This window comes from Notolepis coatsorum, assembly GCF_963971535.1.
Source record: "Notolepis coatsorum genome assembly, chromosome: 1".
In the NCBI taxonomy this organism is placed as follows: Eukaryota; Metazoa; Chordata; class Actinopteri; order Aulopiformes; family Paralepididae; genus Notolepis; species Notolepis coatsorum.
Genome location: NC_140165.1, coordinates 17,453,705 through 17,476,522, shown reverse-complemented (window position 1 = coordinate 17,476,522; position 22,818 = coordinate 17,453,705). Strand labels below are relative to the sequence as shown.

Genomic DNA, 22,818 nt, shown 5'->3' with positions numbered 1-22,818 from the left:
GTCCCTTTAATAACAAATGCTATATTAAAATAAAATAATTTCGTGAAACTTATAGTCTCTCCTGATTGAACTTAGATTTACCGTTGTTATATTTACAGGGTTCCTACGTGTTTCTGTTCGATCAAATTCCATGGCTATTTCATGACAAATAGCATATTGTCCATGACCTATTGACCTATGCACATGACAATGTCAGTGTTCCAAGTGATATGTTTATTAGTTGATTTGAATGTCCGGCTACAATAGTCCACTGGAATTATGTTTGGGTTATTATTCCTTCAAAGGGAACTACATTTACAAAGGGAACTACATCTACCAGCGGCCATGCTTGAACTGCATCATGTGACAGGGTCAAAACAAGATTTCCATGACGTTTCCTACACCTCTTTAGACCTTACCTCAGCAAAACACTATTTTCAAAATTCCATTCTCATTGTTTTCCAGGACCGTAGGAACCCTGTATTTAATTTTCTTTTAAACGGGGGGAGAAAGATGATTCTAATGAATCCGGGAGAGACGACCTGGATATGATTTAAAACACATTGCAACACGTAACCAATGGGGGAAATGAGGTGTATGTTGGAAGATGTGTTTGGTAGATGGCGGCTGTGGAGTGGAGGAGCTACAACCGCTCGTCGTTTCATTCTCTGATGCGTTTAGACTCTATGTAGATCGTCAAGGAGACAGGGTGTAGATGACCGGGTGTTTGTTACCGCGGTAACAACTTACCACTTTTTGTTTCTGCTTTCCTGTGAAGAAGTGAAAGAACACAGTCGTCAGTGTCTGCCGTCGCGGGAGGGCTCACCAAAAACATCCCCTCAAGTCAAGCGCACTTCACTTAAATGACTGTCAATCGTACTTTTTATAGTAGTAACCATCAAGAACATGACTGACACGTGGTATGAACATATCGCTGAGGCATATCATCATCATCATCATCATCATCATCATCATCATCATCATCATCATCATCATCGTCATCATTCATATGAAACTTCAATATCATTCATATTCATATCAAAGTTTGCTCTATTGTCCTATGGTCATATTCACAAAGTCACAAGAGGGCAGTTGAGAGTGTGGGGGGGGGGGGTCGTTGGGTTCACACTTGTGGTAAGTCCCCCAGTCTCAGAGCGCCTGCAGTCCTCAACTGGAGGAAGAGGAGGATCATGGGAAAACGTACCAACAACTCTTAAGGAGCCACAAGCATTCTACGCGATTGACCCATCTCGAGCCCCGCCCTCTTTCCCCTCGACTCCTCCAATCGCAGTCGCCGCTTCACCCTCGGGCAAACTCCCCGTCGGAGGCGACGGTGTGCGATTGGAGGATCGAGAAAAGAGGGCGGGGCTTGATATAGGTCAATTCAACTTATAGGCTCTACGCAGAGACATGGGAAGACTTTAAAGACTCTCTTATCTCTCTGTCTATGACGGCTTGACTGAGGAAACCTGGATCTAAGCTAGCGGCTGGCTGGCCAGTAGTGCGCCCTCTCCCCCTGGCCGGGTGCTCTCACCTGCAGAGGAGAGGAGGGGGCGGACAGAGGCTGAGCCCTCATCCTCTACACTGGAAGAGGAGTTCCCTCCAGACTTACTGCAAAAGAAAAGGGGGGGTAAAGAGAGAAAGAAAGAAAGAAAGAAAGAAAGAAAGAAAGAAAGAAAGAAAGAAAGAAAGAGAGAAAGACAGAATGAAAGAAAGAAAGAAAGAAAGAAAGAAAGAAAGAAAGAAAGAAAGAAAGAAAGAAAGAAAGAAAGAAAGAAAGAAAGAAAGACAGACAGAAAGAAAGACAGACAGAAAGACAGAAAGAAAGAAAGAAAGAGAGAGAGAAAGAAAGAAAGACAGACAGAAAGAAAGACAGAAAGACAGACAGAAAGACAGAAAGAAAGACAGACAGACAGACAGACAGACAGAGAGAGAGACAGACAGACAGACAGACACCACCGCATTAATGTGGCAAACGCTACAACAGTTAAGTAAAAGAAATCAAATTAAAATTGCATTCATAGTGAAAGACAGTATAGAAGTGGGTACTTTTGTGAGCCTACTGATTTGGATGGACGTTACAATCGCAAAATGCAGTGGGCTGTCCAACGCATTTCAAAATGGACTTCTAGGGTGATTCATCTCAATGGTTTTACTTGATCTTAGCCAAAAACAAATAGTAATGTAATAGATGGAAGACATGAAGATAAAGGCTGTTTTTTTCTTCTTTTACAATTATGTGACTTAATGCTTTGGGTGTTTAGCATGCGATGATAAGTTAAGACTGGGTCACACAGGGTTAAAAGTTAACACTTTGAGTGCCAGCCATGACATAAGTCGTTATTTCGACTTACGCAAATTTTCGTTTTATTTTTTTATTAGCGATCTGAATTCATATTTCATCAACCGAGTCTCCTGTTGGTACAGCAGCCCCTCTAGGAGCTCCGATGGGAAAATACCGCCCCCTATCGTCTATCCCTGTGTAACTGCAGGCCATTCGATTAGACTGGTGGATCTGTGTGGGGGGAGCCTACTGGCTCCATTATGCTGGCGAGGGATCTGATGAAGAGGGATCTGATCGCGAGATGGAAAGCAGCCTGGAATATATATTTACAGCAGCCAATAATCAATCAATAAACGCGATCGATATTTGGAATGGCGATCAGGAATTGGAATAATCTTTTTGGAGAACATCTGATCTAAGGTAAGGAGTCTATGTTACCAGTTTTAGGATAATCAGAGCTGTATTCACTGTCCCGTATGTGTATATGTGTGTGTGTGTGTGTGTGTGTGCTGTTGAGGAAATGAGAGAATCGATTTCTCAGCTCGCTTCTATAGCGTGCATAAGTACACATATACTATCGATAATCTAGCGTTTATTTGAAAACTATTCATAAATAGGCCGACAAATGACAACGTGTCTAGTGTATTCGAGAATATTCCAATAAATGCCGTTTATGAGGGAATCTTTCTATTTTCCGGAAATTTTCGAGAAAACGATAGCTTTTCGAAATGCTATAAAAAGGATATGAACCGATTAAAAAACAATCCGTTTCGACAATGTTGACTGCAAACAAGTCATTGATAAGCGAAGGGCAGATTAGACACATAGCCATAATTTAAAACATAGATTATGCGTTTTTAACGCTATCATTGAAGTGGATGCTGGCATCCAAGGACATTAACACATAAGTCGTTATTTCATGAGCCCCGTTGAGTGCCGACGACGCAAATTTTCGTTTTATTTTTTTATTAGCGATCTGAATTCATATTTCATCAACCAAGTCTCCTGTTGGTACAGCAGCCCCTCTAGGAGCTCCGATGGGAAAATACCGCCCCCTATCGTCTATCCCTGTGTAACTGCAGGCCATTCGATTAGACTGGTGGATCTGTGTGGGGGGAGCCTACTGGCTCCATTATGCTGGCGAGGGATCTGATGAAGAGGGATCTGATCGCGAGATGGAAAGCAGCCTGGAATATATATTTACAGCAGCCAATAATCAATCAATAAACGCGATCGATATTTGGAATGGCGATCAGGAATTGGAATAATCTTTTTGGAGAACATCTGATCTAAGGTAAGGAGTCTATGTTACCAGTTTTAGGATAATCAGAGCTGTATTCACTGTCCCGTATGTGTATATGTGTGTGTGTGTGTGTGTGTGCTGTTGAGGAAATGCGAGAATCGATTTCTCAGCTCGCTTCTATAGCGTGCATAAGTACACATATACTATCGATAATCTAGCGTTTATTTGAAAACTATTCATAAATAGGCCGACAAATGACAACGTGTCTAGTGTATTCGAGAATATTCCAATAAATGCCGTTTATGAGGGAATCTTTCTATTTTCCGAAAATTTTCGAGAAAACGATAGCTTTTCGAAATGCTATAAAAAGGATATGAACCGATTAAAAAACAATCCGTTTCGACAATGTTGACTGCAAACAAGTCATTGATAAGCGAAGGGCAGATTAGACACGCCATAATTTAAAACATAGATTATGCGTTTTTAACGCTATCATTGAAGTGGATGCTGGCATCCAAGGACATTAACACTTTGATCGCCATGGTTAAATTCATAATTTACCATCCCTAGCCAGCTCTATTTGTCTATGGAGAAGTTCCCCTTCTTTGCAGGGCTATAACTTTTTAAATTCTATTGCTAAATTGACATTATTATGGCCCATTCAATGTCCTATATCTATTGTTCAGGGTGTAGCAACGTTATACTCTTTCATTCACATATTCATACTAAAATACGGTCTAAAGTATAAGTATGTTTTTATCGTTTTCTGCAGCTTTCTCCAGAACTTGATTTATAGCCCCAAATGCATTATATTGATGATCAAATACAGTTTGGTAGCGATCGGTGCCAGATAAAAAATTTCAACTGGAGGTACTTCTAGAAGTTACTACATATCATCTGATGTTGACCGGATGGGCGGGGGGTCGTTTATAATTCCGTGGGCAACGTTATATCATTCATCTAGTGTGGGTCATATGATCATCAGAGCAGTTTATATGGAACACGTTAGAAAATAACGCTGAAACTCACCGTGGCTTCCTCGCGCCGTTGGGGGATGAGCGTGGAACAGAATTTTTTCTATTATGGGATGGAGAAATACCGGATCCATTTCCAGGTTGTATAATAGTATATACGTCCAAATCATGTTGTTTATTGAGTTAGGGTGAGCGATCGATTATCCAGTGTGTCAAGATGGAGTCCCGGGAGCTATAGCGAGTGGTCGGACCGAATTTGGATGAGCACCAGTTTCCTGTTTCCGGTTTGCTGTTTGGGCGATCTGCCGATCGGCCACCAGATGGCGCTCTTGAACTGTTAGAGAGTTCAGTGGAACTCAGCAGTATATATCAGGTCCCCGGAGGAGAAATATGATTTCGATCACATATTTTTGAAATATTGATATCAAAGACGAGTTACGGCGTCTTCGGCAGAATGAGCATGGCGGGGAAAGACGAGTTCCAGCGTTTTCGGCGATTAAAGTGTTAATCAACGTTATGGCTGGCACTGAAACTGTTAAGAGTTTAAAGTTTTTTATTTTGATGGTCTAAGAATATTCTGTTAGTATTTCTGAACAGACGCTACTCTCTCAAAAATCCAGAAACCAGAGGAGTAAGAACTTGTGATGTCATCGGGTATAAAGTCTGGACTACCAAATAGACAATGAATGGGAGACACAGATACACAGAGATTTTTCTTTTGTGTGCGTTTTTTATACCCAAATTAGCTTTATCCTATTGTACTGTCCTCGGTTTTTAAACAGAAAATGTATCCGTATACAGTAGAGATGTCCCGATACCGGGTCCGATACTGTGCTCATGTACTCTTCAGGACAACACAACATGTAATGTTAAAAACTTTATATAATTTTATATTATTTTTACTTAAAATGTCAGCAACAGTGTTGGGTACATTTAATTTGTTACAGTCAGAAAGCGAGGAACATCTGATGAAAATAATGTTTTCAAAGTCACTGTTAGAACAGTAATGGTATTATTAAAGGTAAGTGGTATTATGTTGTTAAAATAAGTGGTCAATATTAGGGGTGTAAAGGTACACGTATCCGTACCGAACCGTTTCAGTGTGTACGTACCGTACCGAACGCATCTGTACCGAACGAATACAACGGTATGTTAACCACTAACTACCGCCCACCGGAGGCTGTTTTTTTCACAATCTAATATAATATATATATTTTTTCTTTTTTACAAGTCGATTATTAATTTCAATAAAGAATATTCGTTGACAGCCCTACAAGTACAATTAGTTACTGCACACTACATCACCCCTGAGTGGAACATGGAAAGCCAAACGTTCCCCCACTGTACCAAAAACCCGTACCGAACCGTGACTTCAAAACCGAGGTACGTACCAAACCATGGTTTTTGTGTACCGTTACACCCCTAGTCAACATATTAGAATAATAGCTCTATATTCCAACAGCCATCACTGATATAGAGTGTCTGGTCAGTAACATGGGTCTCTCAGTCCCTCCGCTCTGCAGTAAACAGACATAACTGATATAGAGTGTCTGGTCAGTAACATGGGTCTCCCTGTCCCTCCAATCTGCAGTAAACGGTCATCACTGATATAGTGTCTGGTCAGTAACATGGGGTCTCCCTGTCCCTCCAATCTGCAGTAAACGGTCATCACTGATATAGAGTGTCTGGTCAGTAACATGGGTCTCCCAGTCCCTCCACTCTGCAGTAAACAGGAAATGCATCATCTGGTATCCCGTTTCCACTTCATCCAATCCACAGCACCTTTAAAGGAACATGCTAACATTTGGGGAAATTCGCTTATTGTCTTCTCCAGAGAGAGACAAGAAGATAGATACCAGTTACCTCTGTGCGTTCAGTAGAAAGCTATCTGGAAGTGGACAGTGCCGGTTAGCCTAGGCATTTCCCAACTAACACCTCTCCCGAAGGCTACCCGTCACCGTCCGCTTCCATTCATTGTGCTAAGTAGGGCTGACCTACGGATTTTTTTTGGCATTCAAAGCTTCGGGGCCGAGATTCTATTTTAATTCGAAGCTTCGATAAACATTTTTAAAATAATCTTTTTTTTTAATTATTATTATTTGTTTATGTTGTGGGAATTGTACAGCACTTTTTCAACTTTGTTGTTTTTAAATGTGCTTTATAAATAAAGTTATTTTCCCATTCGAATCCCATGCCCATCGAACAAAGCTTCGAAGTATTCAAAGGAAAACTCCCAACATTTTGGGAAATTAGCTTATTTGCCATCTACCCTGGAGTTAGACAAGAAGATACATACCTTTTTTCTTCTCTGTGCATGCAGTAAGAGTAGGAAGACGCGCACCGTCAGTCACTGGAAGTAGGTTCCTCCATTAGCCTAGTTTCCAACGTCTTCCTACTCCTACTGCATGCACAGAGAAGAAAAAGGCATGCATCTTCTTGTCTAACTCCAGGGTTCCCAAAATGTTGGAGTGTTAAGAGATACATACCTTTTTCTTCTCTGTGCATGCAGTAGGAGTAGGAAGACGCGCACCGTTAGGCTAGCTTAGCGTCAGTCACTGGAAGTAGGTTCCTCCATTAGCCTAGTTCCCAACGTCTTCCTACTCCTACTGCATGCACAGAGAAGAAAAATATATGTATCTTCTTGTCTAACTCCAGGGTAGATGGCAAATAAGCTAATTTCCCAAAATGTTGGAGTTTTCCTTTAAGACAGCCCTAGTGCTAAGCTAGGCTAACGTGCAGCCAGATAGCTTTCTACTGAACGCACAGAGGAAACTGGTATCTATCTAGCTAATTTCCCAAAATGTTGATGTGTTCCTTTAAGTACTCATCTTGAGTCCAAGTCGAGTTTCAAGTCCCCAGTGTTCGAGTCCAAGTCCAAGTCTGAGTCACCAAAAGAAGAGCCTGAGTCGAGTCCCCATTACCCTTGTCCGAGTCCCAGTCCAAGTCATCAAGGTTGAGTCCACTCCACTATGGCAGTCAAAGAGCTGACATACAAATAAAAAAAGGTCTACATTAAACATAAATGACACAGCGGTCACCGTTTCAAAGGGAGTTTATTTACTTTGTGTCACAATAGCCAAACAAATGCACTAGATCTTATGAAACGGGGGTCCATGACATGAAAACATTTGGGAACCAATGTCTTAGACCATAGGAATAACATGTTAATGTTTAATATAACCGATAGGGCATACACACCCTCATCTGCACCTTTGTTTACACTGTACATTCTCCCTTTATATTCAGAGTTAAATATATTGTTTACACTATTTATTCTTTCTAATTGTGTTGCCTATATTTACAGTATGTCTTTCTACTGTTACCCTGTCCATACCTGTACCTCGCCCCCCCCCCCCCCTCCCCCATGCTGCTATGAAACCCCGAATTTCCCCCAAGGGGATCAATACAGGAATATCTTATCATATCTTATTTATGAATTCTTAAATTGGACAGTTGACTTTTCCCATTTCTTGTGCAAATCTACCGGAGCTCTGGTCAATCATTCTTTGGTCTAGACTCTCATAGGTGGTGAATAAAACACACACAGATTTCTAAGGAACATGATTCTAAGTGATCCACGAGAAAAAGCCCAAGTCAATCTAGTGAAGCTGTGTAATAATTACATTGAATTAGCGTTAAACTCAACATCCTAACCCCATGTGTGGCATGAGGAGATGCATGTAGGACACGAACCCAGGGCGACAGGAGCCTCGAGACTGATTATACAGACAAGGCAGCAAGGAGGGTGAAGGGACTACCAATTACAGTCCTTTTGAATGGAATACTTTTCCATTGCTATAGTCTCTATGGAGAGAGAGAGGTTAAATGCAAACAAGGCAGGTCAAGAGCAGACCTGGGTCAAAAAAAAACAATCTGATACTGTCTGTGATTGACTTAACACGCCGATAGTATTGGAAATGCACATTACCGTCTTCTCCAGAGTCAGACAAGAAGATAGATACCAGTTTTCTTTACCAGCGTTCAGTAGAAAGCTACCCGGCTGCAAGCTAGCCTAGCTTAGCACAAATAAATGGAAGCGGATACGGATCACCAACAGCTTGGCCAACAGCTAAGCTAGCTGATCCATTAATTTGTGCTAAACTATGCTAGCTTGCAGCCAGATAGCTTTATATAATGTTGGCGTTCATTGGTCTAAAACTGCAACTAGGGGTGAAATTATACACAATATTTCACATTCTATACAGATCTTCAATCTAATTTTCTTGTTCTTTGCGTTCAAATGCATTCGTACTACAGAGCTCTAATCATGGATTGTAGATTATAGATATACTACAACAGCTTGATTTGGCTAAAATAAAACATTATTTCATAGTTGTAAACAATAAAACATTATGCTAATAGCAGTAGTCATACCATACCACCAGTTAAACATTGTGTTATTAGCAGTAGTCATACCATACCACCTGTTAAATATTATGCTATTAGCAGTAGTCAGACCATACCACCAGTTAAACATGATGATATTAGCTATAGTTATAGTTATAGTTAGTTATAACCATACCACCGAGATTATGGAGGCCATTTCCACCTTGCCAGGAAGTCAAATTATAATCCTGTCTGTTCTTAAGGTCCAGATTAATACCTAAAGTCCACGTTTATTATTTTCTATATATATATATATTGTTTTATTTATATAAGATATATATTTAGTGTAGACCTGATAGTGTTTTATTGTTCGCCTGTATGCTCCTTGTATCGCGCGCTGCATACGCACCCATGGAACAGAGAAAGTTATACCGTTAATTTTGAATATACAGCGCGAGCCACTCACCGCGCATTGAACGGAGAAAAATATACCGTTAGTTGGAGAATAAAAGTGAGGAGAGAGGAGTTTTGTGGTGTGGTGGTAACGTTAGTGCCGTTATTAGTTGGAAACGGTGTTGTGGTGTCGCCAAGGGAGAGGAGGAGTGCCATACTCCCGCATCGATCTGCCGACGGCGACGGGCAGAGGATAACAGAGAAGGAGACGTTAAACTTTAGACTGAGTTCGGTTGAGGCTGAACTCATATAGCAACCAACAGACTGTTTGCTAGTTAGCCCCAGTATAAAGGGCTAACGCACCAACCGTTACCCGAAGCTCGGGCGTTTTGGACAGTGGGAACCCGGTCCGTACGAGACCCCCTCTATATCCAGCGACTACCCGACGGTCTTCCACGGTTACCGTCTACATCAGCCTGATCGTCGTCTCCGCCCTCATCTTTATCCTCCGGACGTCATCATCCACTCCACCCCCCACCTCCATTCAGAGCTCCAACGGCCTGGTACCATTAATTTAGGAATCATAATTCATTCGGACATTGTTATTGTTACGGACGGTGTCCTTATGTATTATGTATATGGGAGTTATGTATATGATCTGTTGTATATATAGGCATGTTTTGTTTGTTGTTATTTTTTTTGTCTCCCTCTTGTGTCTACATTTCCCCATTCTCAGGTGTCTCCCAGTCTCAGTTCCAGCAGCAGCTGGTCAATCACCATCTCACTCCAGCAACAGCAGCAGCTGAGGCTCGTCAGCAATCAAGCTCCACTCCCCTTCATATATCCCATTGTGTGCAGTGTTAGTTAGCTCTCTGGTTGATGGTTGTGGTAACTATCTCTGTGTCTTTGTGGTAGAGCTCTCTGTGTGTCGTTTGGTATAGAGCCGTGGCTCTTTCTGGTATTTTGTAGAGCTGGTGAAGGCTCTGGTATTTGGTAGAGCTGGTGAAGGCTCTGGTATTTGGTAGAGCTGGTGAAGGCTCTGGTTCTTTGTGTTATTGTTTAGTGAACCACATTGTATCTTTAGTTTTTTTCCTTGTTATTGCACATTTCTGTCTAACCTTAATCCTTTGTATATTTGTTTGTCATCCAGGCTATGGTGATTGCTTTTCTTTGTATTAATCTTTTGTTTCGCACACAGGGACATTGAGGACAGGAAGATACCCTGGGGTCTACATTTTTAAATACACCAGCCTTAGAGTGAGCACCGCCACCTGTACTTTTGGGCGTCCGCGCCTGTAAAGGGGAGGGTGGGATTTAATTTCCTTTTATATTTCATTTGGTGCCACTGGTAGTCCTCCTTGATCTCTGTGTTGCTGTGTTTTATAAATAAATACTATTATTTTGCAACTCATTTCCATGGTTTTGTGTCACTGCACCCTCACCTACCCTGTCTGTGGCCTTGTGTTGCGTCCCCTTACTGGGGTTATATATATAAATTGTATAATAATTAGGATACTGTTTAAGACATTTTTATTAACCCCATTATATTTGTTGTTTATATTTATTTACATTTGTGTTTATGTTACACATTAAATGTGATTATTCAACCTGGTACCCCTGTCCCCTCCCATTTAAGAGTGTCCACCATTTTGTGTACATTTAATATTAGTTAATTAATAATTTAGTATTTGTCAATCTCATTATTTAAATACAGTCAGGGTTGTGTAGCCCCTCAGCTACACCGTCTGAATAATATAAAAACATTTAAAACATAACGGATTGACCCAGGTCTGGTCAGGAGGTGTGTGTGTGCAGTGGAGAGGCCAGGTGCCAGGTGGCCAGGCACAGGGGGAGGATGGTGGGCGGTGGTGATGGTGATGGCGCTGGTGATGGTGGTGGTGGTGGTGATGGTGGTGGTGGTGGACCGTGTCTTACCCTTGGACTCGTCCTCTTTTCTGCTCCTGCTGGAGGCGGATGTTCTCCAGCTTCAAGGGGCTGGGGATGAAGCCGATCTCACAGCCCTCCTTCACCAGCCGGCCGATCCACCAGTCGTTGTTGAACTTCTGAGATGGGAGACGGGAGACAAAAGACGGACGGTGAGACTAAAGAAGACGACAGTGTATTTAGACAGAAATACAGAGAGAGAGAGAGACAGATCTGATTGGATCCAATCTGACCGACAAATAATCTGTTCGTCTTTACTAGCACGTTTCAGATTATTTCCAGTTGACCCGTCACGACTGGACTTGATTGGCACTCCCCTCTAAACAACTGTTTAAAACCCCTCCAATCACGTAGGTTTGCTGTATTTAATTCGACATGCCCTTTGGGATGCCTCAAAGCACGTATGTATGTATGTATGTATGTATGTGTGTGTGTGTGTGTGTGTGTGTGTGTGTGTGTGTGTGTGTGTGTGTGTGTGTGTGTGTGTGTGTGTGTGTGTGTGTGTGTGTGTGTGTGTGTGTGTGTGTGTGTGTGTGTGTGTGTGTGTGTGTGTGTGTGTGTGTGTGTGTGTGTGTGTGTGTGTGTGTGTGTGTGGTAGGTAGGTAGGTAGGTAGGTAGGTAGGTAGGTAGGTAGGTAGGTAGGTAGGTAGGTAGGTATGTAACATATAATATAACCCATAGGGCATACAGACACAAGTTTAATCACCTGGGCCCAGGAGTTCAAAACCTTTAATCTCAATCAGATCCAATCAGATTTCGAAATCCCATTTTTTGTGATCCCGGATCAGACAACTCGGCCAGATTTTGTCCAGGTATTTCAAAGCAATCCAGGATAGGATCACCCTGATCCCGATCCAGACTTTTCAAGATGACTAGATCCTGAATATCAGTGCTTTAATCCTACCGATATCCATCTAGTGGATATGAAAAATAATACAAGGAAGACAAGAGACCATTTAACTCATTGGGCGCCAAAAACGTAATATCTCGTGTTTCGACGCCAACGCTTGAGCGCCAAAAACGTAATATCTCGTTTTTAGATCCTTTGATATTTTTCCTTTGATCCCCGTTCTAAACGCTCCCTAGGTCTCCCTGGCTCATCTGCCTACGTTGGAATTGCAATGACGATAGAATCTCACCAACTGGGGATATCCCTTGTACCCAGTACTGAGTTTACCACCGGTTGTTTCCGCCTAGGAGTGGATCACAACATAGCAATCGGTGGAAGATTTGGTGCATCAGAGTTATTCTTTCATATGGTAGCCATGCCCAATATACACGAGTAATTGCGATCGCCATGGGATCGACTGGGATTTATTCATTTTGGAGTACTTTCTGACTGAGGTAAGGTCTATCTTAGGTAACCTGCTGGTATTTTCTTTTACGTAAAACATGCTTCTGTACAGTGTCGTGTTTTACCGGACGTGAAACATGCTCGACAAACACGATCGCAGTTTCTAGTTAAAATGATGATTTTGTGAAGACACATATGTACATGGTATATACCTTTGATTTTGATGTATTTGGGGTTTCAGGCGATCAACCAGAACGATTTGGGCATATTGCATATAACACGTCATACTGTATCTTGCGATCTATGAAAAAATACTGGATTATTTTGGAAAGGGGCGATGTTTAGCGGGTATTAGTGCACAAACTACAGTATGTAGAAATTAACTGATTAGTCAGTGATGGACTATGAACAATGCCTGTCAAATGAGCCATACTATTGTCTCCATAGCTATAATACAGAACACACGATGCTTGCCACGAGACAGTCAATTTGAAAAGTGAACGTATGAAAAGGTAAACATATGACTCCTGGTGTAAACGGCAAAGCGCAATAATTCTGTCACACTACTAATATCCAAAAAATCTCATCTTTCAGTATTTGCTCCAAATGTTAGTGAGTAAGAAAACATTTTGTGCCATAACAACATCCTCACGTACCTCTTTTATAAAACATTTTGTGCCATAACAACATCCTCACGTACCTCTTTTATAAAACATTTTGTGCCATAACAACATACTTACGTACCTCTTTTATAAAACATTTTGTGCCGTAACAACATCCTTACGTACCTCTTTTATGTGGAGGAAGTCCTTGATGTCGAAGGAGATGGCGGTGGCCGGCACGGGCACATCCTCATCTAACGCTCCGCAGTAGCAGACGTTGGTCTTCACCGCGAAGGCGACTGCTTTAGTCTGGGGGGGGGAGTGGCTATATTTTAGGGTGCGGAACAGTCTGTACGTCGCTCTATAGTTCTGATGTGTTTTTCTATTTAATTTTTTTAAATGCATACATAGATATGTACAGTTGATAACAAAATATCTAACATGAACTTTGCCTTGGAATGGAAAATACATGAAAGGTCAGCATGTCTACTTTAATATATCTTAAAGGAACACGCCAACATTTTGGGAAATTAGCTTACCGTCTTCTCCAGAGAGAGACAAAAAGATAAATACCAGGCCAGGGCTGTGCAATGGGCAATTATGTGCAAAGAGTATGAGTCGGTGAAGTATGAACAGGTATGTTTGGTTGTTTGGTATGCAAGTATTTAGTCCAGTAGGGGTGTGTTAATGTAACACGGTGGGGGGGGGGGGGGTCAGTGAGGGTCCCGGGCCTTGTTGATGAGGCTCACTGCAGAGGGGAAGAAACTGTTCTTGTGGCGTGAGGTGTTGGCGCTGATGGACCGCAGCCTCCTGCCAGAGGGGAGTGTCTCAAAGAGGTTGTGACCGGGGTGGTAGGGGTCGGCCACATCCGGCCCTTTGCGCAAGTTATATTTTGGGAAGGGGTGAACTTGGAGTTTTGAATAAAATTCTGCACGCAAAAAGAAATTCTGCATGCGTGTTCCGTTGGTGATTAACGTTAGGGCTGTCAAAATTGGCCAAAAATTACATTAGAATATTCCTTCTAAAAAACACATAGGTTCGAACCATTCGAATATGTATTGTTGCGCATTATGTCCACAAGAGGAGCAAGATCAAATTAATGAAAGTTCACGGTATATAGAACGGACATTTATACATACTGTAGCAGCGCATCTCCGAAAAAGGCGTGATGAACATCAAACAATATATTTTCCTTGACATGAAACGTGAAATAGTAATCAAAACATTGGGGATCCGTATTATGCTTCTGTCGATTCATTATTTAATATCTGTTCAGTAAGCCTACAGTAGCCTATATACTCGTTTCATGTTTTGTTTAAATAAAATGAAGGCACACAATTCCTAGAAATGTGACTAAACAATGTCGTTTTGCCCTGAGGGATGATTTACAATAAAGTGCTATAAAAAACGAAAAAGTTAGGGTACTTAAATTCTTGACGCTATAACTCTTAAAACGCTAGCGTTAGCACTTAGCACACAAAATGATACATGTAACGTAGCTGACTTAACACCAACTGGTTCAGCTGCCGGTAGACCATCGCCGTACGAATTGGAAGTGCCGTGGCGTGTCATTCTTTAACCCTTCCAGAAGCTTTGTGGTCCGGTCTTGAACTTTCCATTAATCCATTTAGTTAGATCCAGCACTGAATGCATCTTGTGATTATTATCTTTGACGATGACGACAACTATTGGCTATTTCCTGGTCGATTCCGGACATGATGTCAAACGAATGCCAGGCTGCTGAGCCAATAAACAATTTGTTTTATTAGTGTGAACGTAAGGTGCACGTAAAGGGTGCAGTGATATCCCATGATATAGCTGTCACGTCTCTCCTGTCCGTCATGCAGTGCGTTCAGACACACGCGAGAAGTCGAGAGGGAGAACGCCGGGGTTGTTTAAATTTTTTATAAAACACAATTCTAATATACATTTTAACAATCGAATGTATGTTTTTTTTAACAATTCGATTATTAATTTGAATATAGAATATTCGTTGACAGCCCTAGTTTACGTACCGTTGCATTCATTCAGTACACAGCGCATACTGAACCAAAGGTCCAGTACTGAAATGCGTGTAGGTGTACCGTTACACCCCTAGTGAACGGTGAAATTAATATAAGATTAAGCTTGTTTTAATTCTGCGTCGTCAGAGAACACGGCGAGGGGATACTAAGTGACTGCTAAACAATGGGTTTCTGCGTTTCTGTGACTTCATATTTCTTGGATTTTAAATGCTGCAGTGGACCCTCGCAGATCATAGCTCACCAATTCACTATCAATAAGTACAATAGTGATTTGAGGTAGTGATTTGATACACAATATGCCCATATATGGACCAAGAAAGGCTCAAAATGGCCAATAGCGTCATCAGACAGATAAAGTAATGATTTTGGAGCAACGTTGGAGCAAATTTCCAAACAGGCATTATTAGACGAACTGGCCACATATTGGGAATCTAAATGGTTACATTCGGTCGTACGTTAAAACAGCATTCGGCCTTGGTAGTCGGCCCAACTATGAAAAAAAGAATGCCAGCTAGTTGTTAGTGTGTATGTTGCATAGCAACCGCCTTGCAGTGCAGGCAGCCAGGAGGGCCTATTTTGTTGTAAAAACTATTTCAATTCAAGTGTGTCTTACATTCATATTTGCCATAGCCTACTTGGTAACCGTTTTAGAAAAGCAACAGCTTACTATTATATCACAGCTAAGGGGCTGCCAGGGCTCTGCTTCGCGTTAGGCCGAACTACGGTGATATAATAACCATATACCGCGCCCCCTATCGTGAGCTATCGCTTAAATATCTGACTGTGGAGTGCCACATGGCAGGTACCTTGGCTCTCTCCAGCTGTATGGAGGCCTGCTGCTCCTTCTCCTGTCGGCTCTGTCCCGGTGCCTGGCTCGGGCTCGGGCTCTGGCCCTGCACCTGGCCCGGGCCCGGCACCTCCCGCTCCTCTTCCAGAGAGACATCTGAGTCCGATGGTCTGCTAGTGTAGGAATCAGCTGAGCCCTGAAACACACACACAAGAGAAGGACACACACACACACCAGGGTTTCCGTTAGAAAAAATTGTTGCCGGTCTCAGGGTCCGGTAGATTTAAATCTACCGGTCAAATGAGAGAAATTCCGGTCAGAGTTTATTGAGCTTAAAAATAATTGACATCCTCAAGGCATGTAGATTTATAATAACTTAAAACTAGGCTACTTTTGCGTATACAATCATTATATTCCAAATAAAATAAGTCCCGAGACTCCGTGCTGCTGCCGACTTTAAATCAAATAGGTGTCTGTGGGCAGTCGCCCGACATTAATAAACAGCAGTGTTATAATCACATTTTTATGAGCTAACGAATTCCGTTATATTGGACATTTGTATTAATGATATCAAGCGAAGAACTGAGAAATTTGGCAGAGAGAGACGGCAACATTATCGTGGGTTTGCGTGATGACTCTCTCCACCTCGCAACGACTTATTTGCAAAGAGTATGGCGCTGCAGACCAGCAGATTCAGCTGTTTTAAGGCTCTATCTGGGGACCGCTCAACAGCGCCCCCCACCCAACAGCTGAATTGCCAATGGCTGAATTGGACTACTGCACTCTGCCGGTACAGATGGGTGGGTTATGGTGGTTTCTGCGGCTCTGCAGCTGCATGCAGTCGCAGATCTAGCAGCAGCCAGCTCGCGCTGACAACAGCGGTGTCATTATTATACCTGCTTGGTGAAGCAACGATGAAACAAATGTAATGATTGTTTCGTTCATCGCATAGGCTATTTAATTTTAGCCTATTTTAATACAATTCAAATAATCAAATTGTGCTTAGAGGGAATTATTTTCACCGGACATTAAGACCGGAGAGATTAAATATGTCGGACATCAACAGATTTTGCCGGTCAAATACCGGTAATTACCGGCTAACGGAAACGCTGACACACACACACACACACAGGTCAGACATACAGATCACAAGTAACTGTAGTTAAAAGGAACACGCCAACATTATGGGGAAATCCGCTTACCATGTTCTCCAGAGTCAGACTAGAAGATACCAATTTTTTCCTGTGTTTTTGGCCAACAGCTAGGCTAGCTGAGCCGTATCCGCTTCCATTCATTTGTGCTAAGCTAGGCTAGGTTGAAAGCAGGGGGAATTGGTATGTATCTTCCTGTCTGACTCTAGAGAAGACAGTAAGTGCATTTCCCATGATGGTGGCGTGTTCCTTTAACCGATAGGATCAACTTTGGTACTGAGAGTATAAACGTTACAAACTGTCTCAGCTACGGCGGTTAGGTGGTCGAGCGGAGATTGCGTTCGTCACCAGCCCCGGAGCTGTGAGCTTGGTTCGCCTGTTCGAATCCAGCTCACAGCTCCGGGGTTGTCACCAGCTTGGCTGGCCGTCTGCACTGATACAATTGGCTGTATCAGAGGGTGGGAGAAGCTGGCGGGGTGGGTCCGGGTCGTTGTAAACAGCGACTCCTACAGTTCGGTCGGGGCGCCTGCTAAGCGCGGATTGGACGTGAGGGGGATAGTGTGGTCCTCCCACACGCTACGCCCTCTCAATGAGAGTCCGCGCTGCCAGGTGAAAAGAAGCGGTGATTGGCTGGACGTGTGTCGGAGGAAGCACGTGGTAGCCTCCACTCTCCCAGATTATCTGACTGTGGGGGGTAAGTGCGCAGCGACCAGGAAGGGACTGGGAATTGGCATAACGACTAACATTGGGATGGGAGAAAATCGGAGGAAAATGGAGGGGGAAAAAGACCAATATATATATAAAAAAAAAAAAAAATGTCTCAGCTATTTTTTTTTTTTACTCTCATTTAAATAAAAAAATTTAAATGTATATGATGTCACAGTCACATTCTTTATTCCTTTGTTACCTCCCTTGTATCTCTTGTAACCAGCGTCAGTCTTTATTCTCTATTTGTCTCATTATAGCACAGGGATGAACGCTTTACACACCTGCTAGCCTGTGACTAGTACCTCTAAGATAACAAAAGAAAATGTCCTCACAAGTAAATAGTTTTAATATGAATGTGACATAAATACATAAATACATAATTGAGAGCAAAATATCTAGGATGAACTTTGGCTTTTCGCTACTGGCAAATAATGTATGGAAAATACATGAAAGGTCAGCATGTCTAGTTTAATATATCTTAAGAAACACGCCAACATTTGTGGAAATTTGCTTACCGTCTTCTCCAGAGAGAGAGAGAGAGAGAGAGAGAGAAGAAGATAGATACCAGTTTCCTCTCTGTGCGTTCAGTAGAAAGAATCTGGCTGCACGTTAGCCTAGCTTAGCACAATGAATGGAAGCGGACAGTGACGGGTAGCCTTGTCCAACTAACACATCTCCCGAAGGCTACCCGTCACTGTCTGCTTCCATTCATTGTGCTAAGCTAGGCTAAGGTGCAGCCAGATAGCTTTCTACTGAACGCACAGAGATGAAACTGGTATCTATCTTCTTGTCTCTCCTTTAAGAATGTATATTTTGGGAACGACTGAGGTCACATTTGAACACTGACTTCTCTTCTCCCTCTACACTAAATCACTGGGTAACATTATCACGTCTCATGCCTCCTCGTATCATTGTTATGCCGATGATACTCAACTCTTCCTCTCCTTCCCTCCCTCAGATATCCACGTCTCTGAGCGGATCTCGGCCTGGATGACGACCAACCACCTCAAACTGAACCTGAGCAAAACAGAATTGCTCCACCTGCCGGCCAAATCCTCCCCCCTGACCGACCTCTCCATCACAGTCGAGAATGCAGCTGTGACCGCGTCCCCGACCGCCAAGAACCTTGGTGTTGTCCTCGACGACCAGTTAAACTTCTCCGCTCACATCGCAGCGACAACCAGAACCTGCAGATTCCTCCTGAGCAACGTCAGAAGGATCCGCCCCTTCCTGACAAAAGAAGCCACCCAACTCCTCGTCCAATCAACAGTCATCTCCCGCCTCGACTACTGCAACGCACTGCTCGCTGGCCCCCCGGCCACTGCCACCAAGCCTCTTCAACTCATTCAGAATGCAGCGGCCCGACTGATCTCAAACCTACCGAAGTCGGCCCATGTCACCCCACTTCTTAGGGACCTGCACTGGCTCCCCATTGCTGCACGAATCCGCTGCAAGGCCCTCGACCTGGCATGCGGCAAAGGGAACCGCTCCTGCCTACCTCTGGTCAATGGTCTCTCTCTAACTACACACCCTCAAGACCCCTACGTTCTGCATCTTCTGGCCTCAGACCCACTCCTATCCGAGCTCCGGGAGGGTCATCAAGGAGAACCTGCCTTTTCTCAGTCCTTGCCCCACAATGGTGGAATGAACTTACCCACCCCAGTTAGGACAGCCGAAACCCGTCCAAAATAAAAATAGAAAAATCTAACCCTAACTAACCTTACTGTCATGCACTTGTCCTAATAAACTAACCTACACTGTAGCACTCAACACTTTGATGAACATTGTTACTCAGATGATAGAGTTGTGCCCTTCCTGATGACTTGTCGTACGGAACTTGTAAGTCGCTTTGGATAAAAGCATCAGCTAAATGACTAAATGTAAATGTATACAGTATCAGCTTTCCCCCCCTCAAATCCTAGTTCCCTAAAGTAAGGCTGCAACGACATCTAGACTAGGGTTTCTCAGTAAAAAAATTTAAATAAAAAGGGGGGATTTATTTCCTCCCCCACTCCCACCCCTGGACCTCCGGACCCCCCAGGATCAGCACCCCCACTCCGCTTCGCTGCTAAAACATTCACATTCAAAGCATTCACTCTCTCAGCCGCCGAAATCCACAATTCCATATTGGATTGCCCAATCCCCACCACCCGGGCAGTGGAGATCTCCATATATATGATATCCAAAAAAGTTAATGACCGATTGGTCATTGTGAGTTTTTCCCGGTTGCGTCCACCTCATGGCTATTCGTTTCTTGGCTGCTGTGACGCCCGCCAGTATGATTCTTTTTTGTTGTATGGAGGTTGGTAGTAATGTTATGTCATTTAGGAGTAATGTTGTTGCCCTATGTGGAATTATCAGGCCACATATGTTCGAGAGTTTAGTTGCCATGGATTTCCAAAAATGAGCCACTGGTGGGCAATCCCAAAACATGTGTATATAAGTGCCGGTAGCGCTATAGGGTGCAGAATTGTTGAAAGGGGGGCGTACATTAGATAGGGGGGCGTTGGCCCAAAAAAGTGCAGAACCACTGATGTAGATTCCAGGAGGTAACACATCTGACTCAAAAGGTTTCCTGACATTCTAGTTTTACCTGCTGTCACAGGAACAGGAACAGGAGCCGTGTTCACAGAGACATGAGTTACGTACCTATATATGTGTCTGATATGGATATATTATTAGAAGATTGAATAATTGGTTGATATAAACATAGATAATGTATGAAAAAGCTCAATTGTATATTATGCTGTATTGTATTATGAATTGATTAGGAGTATGTATTGTTGTATTGTATTATGAATTTGATTAGGAGTATGTATTGTTGTTTTAATTTGTCTGTATGCCACCATGTGAATGTTTATGAGTGTATAACGTCTGTCACTGTATTTGATGTGTTATGGACCCCAGGAAGAATACTGTGGCTAATGGGGATCCAAATAAACTTAAACCTACAGTGTAGAGATGTCGATCAAAACGTCCCAACGCCTTAATTGATAATCCAATTAAAGAAAGAGCACTTGCTTTTAGAAAGACACAACTGTCCAGTCGTCACAGCTAAGCACTTATTTTTTTTTACAACCAGCCAGCGAAGTCTGGGCCTGACTTCAGCACACGGCTCAGCGCTCTGGGGTTCACAAAGTGCCAAGCTTGGGGGAAAAACAGAACTGAGGTTTGCTTACTTCAGGAAAAGAAACCCATTGAGTGTATTTCACCTCGTATGGGTTTTTTTTAAGAGTGAGAGAAATGTAACAGATGTATGACAGAGAGTAATTTAGATAATATTTCCAATTTATTTGAGAAATTAGATTTAATTTCTCTCGATTAACAAATCAAAGTGTTTTCTGTTTAACGTTCAACGTTATGTCGCTCTTTCTAACTAGTATATGATCAGTCATGAAAAGGCTTTTATTGTCAAATGTTTTATCACAAAGCAGCTCTTCATTACCTTTCCGAGATCTAATTTTGAACACAGATAATTCCATTTCTGCCAATACTTTCTTTGTTGATTTTCCTCAGACAATTATCTTGGTTCATTGTACTTTTTAAGTATAATGGCATTTATTGCCATAAATCTGGCAATAATAATAATAATAAAACAAAAACTCTCACACAGTCTCTTTTTCGTTATCTGCAATACAGATCCTCTGTCACGTCCTCTGTGTTCAGCGGTTTTACCAAAACAATACTGTTCCACCAACTGAAGATCTTTTTCTCTCTCCACCTCTGTTCGGTTCTAACGCGGTGTTGTTCTCCGAGATCTCATCAATCGGCCATGTTTGAGGCGTCCGACGGAGCATGTGACTCATCTACCTCAGGATCCTGTAAATGACATCACGACGCGCATGCTTCTCTCCCCCATCGCAGGCGCTACATATACAACATACAGTTACGGGGGTGTGTGTGTGTGTGTGTTGGGGAGGGGGGTGGGGGTGGGGGAGTGCAGATTGCACCTTTTCTCACAAAGATGATAAATGCAGCATCCTGTTAGGAGACAATGTGATAAACGGCAAGGTTTTATCACGCGATCGCACGCCATACACGAGACGGTGAAATGGGCCTCGTGGGGGGGGGTTAGAAATGAGCATCTCTTCACATCACGCTCTGGTGAAACACAAGGCTACGGTTCCTCTTCCAGGGCTACAGCGTGTGATAAACGGCTCCCTGTATTGTGCATACCGCTGGCAGTGAGACACAGCCAAACCCAGGGTGTTTTGGGCTAACACTGACACAAACACACACACACACACACACACGCACACACACACACAAACACATACATACATAATCTCGGATCACTCACGCTACTAACAGTGTGCATGACACACGTCAGCCGCCATCTCCCTAATGTGGGCGAATCCCCCCTCCCCACCATCACCACCAGCCCCCCCCCCCGCCCCCCCTCTAGTCGAGCGATCACGCTACAATGTACTGTCAGCTAACCCAATGAAGGCCTCGTATGCATCCATGTATGTACTGTATGTATGTATGTATGTATGTATGTATGTATATGTATGTATGTATGTATGTATGTATGTATGTATGTATGTATGTATGTATGTATGTATGTATGTATGTATGTATGTATGTATGTATGTATGTATGTATGCATGTATGTATGTATGTATGCATGCATGTATGTACTGTATGTACTGTATGTATGTATGTATGTATGTATGTATGTATGTATGTATGTATGTATGTATGTATGTATGTATGTTTGTATGTATGTTTGTGTGTGCGCGCCCACCACAGCTGAGCCACCTCCATCGATAACACATATACATGAATACACACACACACACACACACACACTAACCACAAAGACACACACAGCGAGGGGAGCTGTACTACTGAACCCCTAAACCCCTGCTGAACCCCCCCCCCCCCCCCCCCCCCCCCCCCCAGCACCTTCACTTACCGCCTCAGAGTCTTCAAATCCATGCAGGTACAAATTGTCATACATGGAGGTTTGTTATTCCAACCAGAACCTCTAGAAGAATGGAGGAGAGAAGAAGAAAAAAAACGAGAGTGGAGGAGGCGGATGAGGAGGAGGGGGCCACCACCACAGAGGAAAAAAAGGATGGATGACGAGCTCCTCTCTCTCTCTCT

The 22,818-nt window shown here is 42.9% G+C and overlaps 1 protein-coding gene across 1 annotated transcript in view; it reads right to left on the bottom strand.

Annotated features, from left to right (window-relative positions):
• The window catches only part of LOC311224699 (voltage-dependent L-type calcium channel subunit beta-4-like), a gene marked incomplete at both ends in the record, with an annotated part of 79,281 nt that overhangs the window by 20,972 nt on the left and 35,491 nt on the right, over window positions 1-22,818 (bottom strand). The window contains 5 exons of the mRNA XM_084309788.1: window positions 730-749; window positions 1,514-1,590; window positions 11,135-11,262; window positions 13,226-13,348; window positions 15,870-16,046. Coding sequence (XP_084165914.1) covers window positions 730-749; window positions 1,514-1,590; window positions 11,135-11,262; window positions 13,226-13,348; window positions 15,870-16,046 — 525 coding nt within the window. The remainder of the gene's footprint in view (window positions 1-729; window positions 750-1,513; window positions 1,591-11,134; window positions 11,263-13,225; window positions 13,349-15,869; window positions 16,047-22,818) is intronic.